This window comes from Magnolia sinica, chromosome 3 (genome assembly GCF_029962835.1).
Source record: "Magnolia sinica isolate HGM2019 chromosome 3, MsV1, whole genome shotgun sequence".
NCBI lineage: Eukaryota > Viridiplantae > Streptophyta > Magnoliopsida > Magnoliales > Magnoliaceae > Magnolia > Magnolia sinica.
This window is the reverse complement of record NC_080575.1, coordinates 87,269,693-87,280,266: the sequence shown is the minus strand read 5'-3', so window position 1 is coordinate 87,280,266 and position 10,574 is coordinate 87,269,693. Positions and strand designations below refer to the sequence as shown.

Here is a 10,574-nt window from a genome sequence, read left to right as displayed (position 1 = left end):
ATTTTTATTTTTATTTGCCTTTTGTTTTCAAGTCAACTCAGCCGAGTCTTTGAGTTGACTCAACTTGGCTGGATTCTGAGTTGAGTCGACTTTTCAAAATTTTATACTATCCTATGACCTGAAGGGATGGGACAATCCCATCAGTTTTCTGAATGGTTTTAGTTGATAATGAAATTCATATATTTTTAAGGTAATAGTTTTTCTTTTTTTCTTCTTTTTTTCTTTTTTGAGTTTTCAAGTGGACTAGGCTGGATTTTAAGTCAAGTTTTGATATTTTTTAAAGACTATCCTCTGTTCAAACTAGGGCTGAAAGTCAGGTGGGTTGGGTTGGGTTGGTGCTCAACCCTAGGGTTCAGCACCAACCCAAGGTTCCTATAGCTCAACCCTAACCCAACGTAACCCAACCTCGGGTTGGGAATTCTCAACCCAAGCCTAACCCAAGAGGGCTCGGTCGGGTGGATACGTGCTAATATTTTTGTCATTACATTAGTCTATTATATTTCAATACACGTCTTATTTTTTGTACCTATGATTTTATTAATTATATATGTAGTTATTTATCATAAAGAACTTCATTTTTTTAAACAAATAAGCTAAAATATAGGACAACTACTCCTTTAAAAGTCATGTTGTGTAGCATGCAATCTATTTGGGTGAGAGAAATCCGGCGTATCTTGTTATATTTTGAGTCATCGGAAATTACGTGGACCAATGAGACCCGACGGCACTGGAATTTCTTGTGCCTTCAACACAGACAATCTGCACTTAATTATAATTTATAAGTAAATTATATATTGATCGGGTTCGGGTTGGCTTGGGCAACCCGAGCCCAACCCAAGTTTATCCGGTTGGTGTTTGTATAGCCCAAGTCCAAGACCGAACCCGATACATCCTTCCCGAGCCCAACCCAATGTCGGGTCGGTCATAGGTCGGTCGGGGTGAACCCACCCGACTTTCAGCCCTAGTTCGAACTCTCATAGCTTTTTTTATCTATCCTCTATTCTCTTGAATTCTATTGCTCTATGTTACTTGGCTGTTGTGATTCAAAGATCTCAAATTAAATGAACATTTTTGTCTGATTTACATTGCATTTTGATACTCTACATCCCAAGCAAATCTTTCAGTGCATGTGGGCATAATGGATACAGGGGAAGCATGCAACCATGGATGTGCAGAAATCTCTTCTCAACATGCAAAATAGAATTTAACTTGCATGATATAATTAGAAAAAAAATAAAAGCCACAAGGCCCAAAATAGCATGTGTAATGAAGATTGAAAAACCTTACACTTTGACCTCGTGGATGTAAGTTGATGATACCGCCAAACCCTCAACATCATAAGTACGTACAAGTCTCTGCCTCTTGCCCGGCGACTCCATCCAACAAAACTCTAGAAGGAATGATTGTGATTGGGCCACACTCTTGCCCACATCACATGGGCATCCCATGTACATACCTCCAGGCAACAAAGTCATTTGGAAACCTCCATCAAAGACAACTAAGTTGTTTGATACAGTGCCTGTCCAGTGGACATTAGTAGTACCACCTCTGGCAGATGTCGATGTAATGTCCTGGATGAGAAACTGAATTAGAAAGTAGCATCCTGAGCAAGTCCACTGTTCTACTCTAGTATTGGAAGTGATATGATGACTCAGCATTTGTATGATCAATAAAATTGAGATTAATCTCCTACAAGGCTACCACAATATTGTGAAAGAGAAACAGCAAAAACACCAGTGGAATTAATGAAGAGAAATCATACAATGCTTGCAGCCAAATCTTTGTACCGTACCGCTTGGGTTGTCAATTTCTAAAAGTGAGACCCTGATCCAAACCATTTACATGATGACCCCATTGTGGATGGCCAATGAAAAAAAAAAAACAAAAAACATCCCAGATGGAAAAATCCTAACCGTTCAATAGTTGGCCCAAGAAATAGCCAGTTCAGAAAATGCCGAATATGCAACAGCTAGGATCTTCCAATCCAGGAGATTTTGGTGCTTGGAGTATCCTAGGTGGATGTCCATCATATCAGCAATTTGGATCATTCATACAAACTAAAAACCAGACAATGCTGTACTAACACTTGGCATTGTATAATACCACATTGATGGAGTATGATCAGACTTGCCAAAAGACATCAATCAGCTTAAAACATGGCTGAGCCAATTAGGTTTGCTAGACTCCAACCGATACTTCATTTGTTATAGAATCGACTTGGCAGTCTTGGCTGAGATTTAGTCAGAATCCAAATAATCAATTTTCAAAGAAATTCTAAACAGTACAATGGGCACAATAACACCAACACAGAAATGTACCACCAACTTGCCCCTTTTATTTAATCTAGAAGGCCAGCCACTGTAGCACAAAATGACAGAAATTGATCCTTACAAAATGTTCATATGCAGGTAATATCATAGAGCTACAAGTGGTTGTTTCATCATCAGCAGCAGCATCTAAGCGTTATCCCAATTAATCGGGGTCGGCTACATGAATCTTGTTCTGCCTACCACTCTATCAAGGGGCATACCTGCAATTAGACCATAGGTCATTAAGACTTTTCTTACTACCTCCATCCAAGTCCTTTTGGGACTTCCCCTTGCCCTTTTAAAGCCTTCAACTTGTGCCAGCTCACTCCTAACAGGTGTGGTTCTTGGTCTCTATTGCACGTGACCAAACCATCTAAGTCTACTTTCCCTCATCTTACTACTATTGCTATTCCTAACTTCCCTCAAATGCATTCATTTCTAATTATATCCTTCCTCATCTTGGCCCTCATCCATCTCAACTACACTCATCCTATGAAACTGTTGTTCCTTAACCAACCAACGTCATATCCCATAAAGCATGGTTGGTCTTGTAGCTATCCTATAAAATTCCCCTTTCAGTTTGAGTGGTACACAACCATATAGAACTCCATAGGCACATCTCCATTTCTTCCACCCAACCTGAATTATATGGGCAGCATCCTTCTTAACCTCTCCACTCTCATGAATTATTGACCCAAGATATCGGCAGTGGTCATTTGTAAAACTTCTTGGTCAGGAATCTTTAGTACTCCTTTTCACTCCTGTTATTACTAAAGTTGCACTCCATATACACTGTTTTAGTCTGACTAATTGTAAATCCTCTAAATTCTAAAGCACCCCTCCATAAATCTAGCTTTGTGTTTACACGTTCCCTCATCTTGTCAATCAGAACTGTCATCTACAAATAACATACACCTTGGGATCTCTTCCTACCAATATGCCTTGTTAGCTACAAGCAGTTGTTTATATGGGGGAAAAAAAGAGCACAACACAGCCTGCCGATTGCCTACCTTGAAACTGGCATCGTGATCTCATGAAATGTCAAGGGTAGTTTCACAGTATAGAAATTTGGTAAACTGAAATAAAAGAAGATTGTGCAGAAAGGGCTTCTAACTTATGCCACGAAAACAACATTCTTAATCAAATGCCAAAACTAACTGTAGATGGGCACATGGTTTTGAATTTTCATGGATTTTGCAGGTAAAATGAACATTTCAAAATGTCCAAGTCATTGTTGAAGAATCAGAACTATTTTGCCACTTTGACTTGTTATAGTTGCACGAGATTTTCATCATCTTCAAAATTTTCATGGCTTATCACATAGCTATTCCAATCTAAACTTTGGGGCCGTTTGTCATCTCTACAAATAAGAGTTTATTGGCTTATTTCTAAAAAAGCAAACTTTTAAACCATTTGGTAAAAGTCTAATTAGGGGGCTTATTTGTTTAGAATGTAGCAGATAAGCTTCGATTTTATAAGTTGGGGAGGGGTTACCTTTTGAGAAAGAGCTTATTTGGCTTAAGCAGGTAAACATTTTTGGCTAATTTTCAGATTTTTTTTTTGTTAGCTTGTTAGTACACCCACTGTCAGTTCACACTCCACTGTTAGCCACCCCCACTAGGGAATCGATACCAAGACCTCAGTGTTGAAACGAGGGGCTAATTTTAGATAAGTTTATCATTAAACTTTTCCAGTAATTTCCATCTTGCCCTCTTCCCTTCTCTTTACAATCTCTCTGAGGTAGGCCCACATAATGAACGACTCATATTGAAGGTGGGGAATGGTCCACATTAAAGGTGGGTCCACATAATGCACGGTCACATCAAAGGTAAGCCCCATATGATGGATGGCCTGCATCAAAGTGTGGCCCCACATGATGGACGATCCACATCAAAGGTAGGGCCCACATGATGGATGGTGGACATTGGTGAGCCCACATGATGAATGACCCATATTGAAGGTTGGGCTCCACATGATGGACAGTCCACAGCAAAGGTGGACCTGCATGATGGATGGTGGACATCAAAGGTGGGTCACATATGATGGATGGCTTGGATCAAAATGTGGCCCTGCATGATGGACTATTCACATCAAGTGGGCCCCACATGATAGATGGTCCACAACAAAGGTGGGACCAACATGATGGATGGTGGACATCAAAGGTGGGCCCCCCATGATGAACAACCCATATTGAACATGGGGCCCCACATGATGTATGGTCCACATCAAGTTGGGCCCACATAATGAACGGTTCACATCAAAGGTGGGCCCTACATGATGGATGGCCCGCATGGCCTAGCATGACGCAACATTCATTTAAAGTGGGCCCCATTTAATGGGCTGTTCACATCAAAGGTGGGACCCACATTATGGATAATGGCCATTGAAGGTGGGCCCACATGATGTTCGGTTGGTATCAAAGGTGGGCCCACATGATGAATGACCCATATTGAAGGTGGCGCTCCACACTATGAATGGTCCACATCAAGGTGGGCCCACATAATGGCTGGAGTGGGCTTCACATGATGGATGGCCCACATCAAAGTGTGGCCCCTTGTAATGGACAGTCCACATCAACTGGGCCCCACCTAATGGACGATCCACATCCAAGGTCTCGAATGATGGATGACCCATATCCAAAGTGGGCCACATGATGGATGATCCACAGAAGGTGTGTCCCACACGATGAATGGTGGATATCAAAAGTGGGCCCCACATGATGTACAATCCACTTCGAAGGTAGGGCCCACTCTATGGACATATCAAACGTAGAATCCGCGTGATGGGTGATGGGTAGTGGACATTGAGGGGCCCCACATAAAGGACAATTAGCATTGATGGTGGAGCCCACATGATGAATTGCCTACGTCAAGGTGGACCCCTAATGATGAATGGTCCACATCCAAGATGGGCCTTGCATGATGGACAACCCACTTTGAAGGTTTAGCTCACACGATGGACGATCCACATCAAAGGTGGGCTCCATATGATGGATGATTCACATCTAATATCTAACATGACGGATGGCCCAAATGTCTTGAAATATGAAGATTATATGTAGCCATCTACTCTTTTGCCATTTGGGGTACAGTCCATCTATGGTGAGATCCACTAAAAGAACCATCTGGATTGCTCTTATAATGGAGCTTTCATAATATTTAAAAATGACATCAACTACCCTTACAAAAAGCTCTTATTTAAATGTTTTGCCAAATGTGCTTATTTCAAAATAATAGCTTTTTCAGTTTTGAAAAAATGATTTTACCAAACATGCTTATTTAAAACAAGAGTTAGAACAAAAAAAGCTTATTAGAGTAGCTCTAATTGAAAAAGCTCTTATTGAGAGTAGAGATGCCAAACAAGCCCTTAGATGAATAGGTAAAATGCTATTCCGATCTAAGCTTAGCAAGATGAGTAGGTTTAATGCATTTTAAAGCTGGAGGTAAGTATACGAACATAACAAACCTGAATTAACTGACCCTTGTCATCCATTTCAAGTAGAGCGACGGTATCAGCTTGTGCAATTGTTGCTCCATAAACCCCACTGCGCTTAGTCACCGAATGACCTTTCCATTGGCCAAGCAATGGAGTTATCCTATTTGTGCTATCCTGGAAATCAAGAGAAAGTGCATAAGGAACCAGAATGACAATTACAATAGGATTTACAGGATACATTTTCAATTCTCAAATAATAATTGAATATCATTACACTATGTATGATCCATTCAACTCTGAAGACTACCAAAGAAAAAAGGAAAAAAGAAAAAAGAAAAGATCATCAAATGGTGATGGCCCAGTAGCTTTCCGGAAGTTTCATTGTCTACTAATTGGGTAGAGATGGATATTAAAAAACCTTAGAAAAGTCAAGTGAATTTGTAAGAGGCACCCCATCTCCTCTTTGTTCAAGAAAAATAAGAAGCATTTCAAGGATGCCCTTGGGATCCATGATATGGAAGGCTCTTGCTCGCATGTCTTTCTCTTGAGAATAAAGGCAATTTTCACAAACAACAGAGGGTCGACGAGAGGGGAGCTTTAAGTTTCTGCAGAAAATAAGAAAAATGAGAAGTAAAATGCACAAAATCGTGCAAATGCAAAACCTAATGACGTAAACAAGATAAAAGAGAAGTTCCTCGCGGTAGATAATATCAAAATTTATCAGACCAAGTACATCACCAAAGTTCAAGAAGATCTAAGCCATTTTCTTTTAATCTTTTCTTATCAGCAATGGTATTATATATGAAATAACACTAATGTAAGCAAATCTCCGATACATGCAAAAAACTACTACATGAGAAAGCATATGATAGCTTTAAATAGCTGGAGGAGTCCTTCATATTTGCCCCACTTTCCAGTTACAAATTTGAGTTTAAATTACATGGTAACCAAACTACTCCAATGACTTCGAACCAACACTAAATGGGACTCGCTAAACTCTACATGCATGCCGGAGAGATGTAAAAACTTAATCCTAGAACCATGCAAACTAGAAACTAGAAGCCAAATAAATGCAATCAACTTTTTTTCAAACAAGCACTAAATGCAAATTTGACTTTTGAAACTAGTTGAAGACCAAGTTTTTTGAAACTAACAATAAACACTAAACAATCTAAGGACAGAGCTGCATGTGTGTGACCAAACACGTTTTTTTTAATAAATTCACTAAATATCTATTCTGGAAATTTGGCAATTCCTAGCATTTTCACGTGGGTAATATTTCTGGGAATTTTCCCTCACAAAACACAGTAAATTTCACTACACTTTCACTCAAAATGAAAATGAAAAGGGACATCTGAAAAATTCCAACAAGGTTGCAAAAATAAGTAACAACATAGCCTGCTACTGAATCGAGAATTATCGTAGAGTTCAATTCTCACACGTTAATTGAAGAAACAGAATCTTGTTATCCATCACTCAATTGACTAATCTCAACTCCAATTAACTTCTAGTGCAAGTTCTTATTTTGAATTTCTTTTTTTCTCTTTGAGCAAGCAGCTGGACAATATCTCAAATTAAGATGAAGAGAGAATTTCCAATAAAAAGAGCCAAAGAGTCCATTCCTTCCTTAGCTAGTACATCCATAATACCATTTTCCTCTCCCCTCATGAGAGTTCCTATTTGGAATATTCAGAAAAGAATCACTACAGGGAGTACTCACTTGGGAGATTTTTCACCAATGTCGTCTTCCCCAAGAATCCCTGCTCTCAGTACAGCTTCTAGCATTCCAGCTGTTTGGTACCGCAGAGAAAATGCCTTTTCTTTGGGGAAAAAACCAAGCTGAAGAATTAACCACAGGAAATACTCAGAGAAAATCTATGCAGGGTGTCATTAAATGAGCACATGGCAATCATCAGAACTAAATTTTATGTAGTCAAAGGCATCAGCAGTAAACTCACCTGTTGGTGCTTGTCTGCAGTAAACATGTTGGTTTCTTTGATTTTGTACTCCATCCATTCTGGCTCTGGATCAGAGCCTGAAATTGAAGTTCCTGAAGCCGGCTGTTTTATGTATAACCTGTGAAATTCAAAAACGCAAGAAACCATTTGGGATTAAAAACAAAAACAAAAACAAAAACAAAACCCACTATCATTAACTAGGAGAGCAAAAAAGCAGCTCAGGACAGAGGGCTATCAGGCTGGGGCTAAACATGGGGTGGTACAATAGGCCATGGGCTGGGTCTGAGCCTGTATTTCTAGCATGCTAAAAGGGATCTTAGGTGATAGACCAGCCTGCACAAGCCCAGGCTCAGAACAGCCATTTGCATCACCATCTGAATCAGGTAAGCATTCAGTGTAAATTGATAACAGATCTAACCAACTGGCTAAATTCCTTGCTTGATAAGTGAAAACTGAATACACAGTTATCACGATCTTGTTGCACATGGAATGTGTAATTAATGAAAGTTATCATGGCCAATGTTTTCAATATTGGTATCGACGGATGTATCACACCATTGGGATACGGAAACGTATTGGTTATCGCATGGGGTATATCATATGTATTGTGCAATGTTTTGCTGTTTTTGGGAAACATTGGGATATTGGCCGAATTTTTCAATGAAACTTCAGGGGATGTTAAAAAGACATCTTTACACACTTAGAAATTCAAAAGATCAGAAAAAACAAGTGTAAATAATAAGTTTCCTTTGTATAAAGTCATATATGCGTTGTATAACAAAAGTGACGCAACTATATTCAAAATCAATTCATATCATTTATAAATCTACGAAATGGATTAAAAGTGGAAGATTTGGACAAAAATGGGATTTTGAAAGTTTTTTTTTTTAAAGAATTTTTCATTTTTTTTTTTCTGAGAACTCAAGTGTTGCTGTCAGTATGGATGTATCAACAACACTATCGTCGATACATCACCGATACAATATGATACATTGCGATACATTGTGATACAATGTGATAATCTCATCAATATCCAAAAGTCCCGCAACTTCCCGCAGGTTTTGTATCACTGATGTACAATATCCAATAATATCGACCAATATCCAATAATATTGACCAATATCGCACACATTGGCCACCTCTATGACTATTGATGCAGTTCCAGAATCACAAGTGATCAATTGTTCCAAATTCCAATCTCTCTCAACTGCTCATAAAATTCCCAAACAAAACTTGCGAAGCTCATGCAGAAGCACACAATTGCATCATAAACCCCACCAAGAAGCTAAATTAAAACAACCAAAAAACTGAAAACATGGAAGAATGAATCTAATCAATTGAAAGAAGCGAGAGCTTACGTCTGAATAAGACTAATCAGTTCGTTTTCACCATACGAGCTCCCCGCAAGCTTTGTACTTACCTTTTGCATCAAGTTCCCGTTCGAATCATATTGCTAATGATTCCAAATAAACCAAAAAAGCAAACACCCAAATTACAAGAAAACCAGCAAACACCCAAATTACAAGAAAACCAACATAAACATGAGAGAGAGAGAGAGAGAGAGAGAGAGAGAGAGAGAGAGAGAGACTCACTACGGCTGCGTTTGGCTGCACCAAAAATCATGAAATTCGGTGTAACCAGACGCACCCCAATCAAAATGGAAAAGGTAGAACAGAGAATTTGCAATACTCACAAAGAAGGATCCATTCCAATTACCCAAATTGACATTGATAAAACGAGTCAAGGCATCAATACTCATCGACACTTCATCTTCTTGGTCTCGTTTCCCCTCTTCCTGCTTGGGTTTTACGATGGGAGACGACGGTGACGGTGACGACGACGGTGACGCTGACGCCGAAGACGCCCGTCTGGATGCGGAGAGGAATCGGGCTTTCTGGAGAGAAGATAAGGAAGTTTGTATCGGTTTCGGAGAATGCAGATAGGTGCTTTGGGTTTTCGCTGTGGGAGCGACCAACGAAACGGTAGCAGCCATGGCTGTGCAGAGATGCATGCCTGCTCTGTAGATGATAAACCTCTGGTCCGTTAGCAGTGGCATCCAACCATTCCATGAGGGTGTAGGTCCTTATGTTGGGTTTGCGCTTTTAAACAGTACACGTGGAGTAGTTCTAGGGCAATCCAGACCGTCCAAATTTCTTAGCCAACTACTGATGAAGTTTTGAAAAAAAATTGCAATGAGAATGTAATATTCTCGCCTTCTTGATTTTTCCTTTGGAATGTGGATCACTGACTATTTTACATTTAACCATCCGTTTGTTAGTCATTAATTGGATGGTCAGGATTACTTGAGGAAGCAGAAGTTGTACAGTCCGAGGACTGGTATATGTACATCATTTCGGACACCGATTGGTTAGTGACGCTGTCTTCGGTAAGGTGGTTAGTGATCGGTGCTCCGTGGAGCCAACCATATATATGTGCTCTATTTACAACGTCCATTGATTGTTCTGGATCATTTCAGGGCTTGATTAAAATCTGAGGCAGATATATATCCCAGGTGGTGGATAACACTGCAAGAAAATAGTAGTGATTAAATGCCCACCATTAAATACCTCCAAGAGTGCACGGTAATATACCGATGTTTATTTGACATCCAACCGGTTGATTAGGTCATCCAACGAGGATATATATATATATATATATATATATATATATATATATATATATATATAAACTTAATCCAAAACTTTTGTAGCCTTAGTAAGTTAATGGTGAGCATTCAATCAGCGGTATTTTGCGTGATGTAGTCTACCTGTGATTTGGATCTACCTCAATTTTAGGCTTAATCCATAAAATAATATTAAAAAAATGAACACGTACATCAATGGTGGGTCCACATAGCACCGACCACTGGCCA

At 39.5% G+C, this 10,574-nt stretch overlaps 1 protein-coding gene across 1 annotated transcript; it reads right to left on the bottom strand.

The window, feature by feature from the left end:
- Nucleotides 1–1,170: 1,170 nt before the first annotated feature.
- Nucleotides 1,171–9,778, bottom strand: LOC131240147 (uncharacterized). The gene is made up of 7 exons (XM_058238216.1): nt 9,396–9,778; nt 9,061–9,155; nt 7,703–7,820; nt 7,465–7,583; nt 6,163–6,349; nt 5,775–5,918; nt 1,171–1,571 (listed from the first exon to the last, which is right to left on the bottom strand). The coding sequence occupies exons 1-7, from the start codon at nt 9,756–9,758 to the stop codon at nt 1,284–1,286; spliced, it is 1,314 nt and encodes a 437-aa protein (XP_058094199.1). The 5' UTR covers nt 9,759–9,778; the 3' UTR covers nt 1,171–1,283.
- Nucleotides 9,779–10,574: the final 796 nt, after the last annotated feature.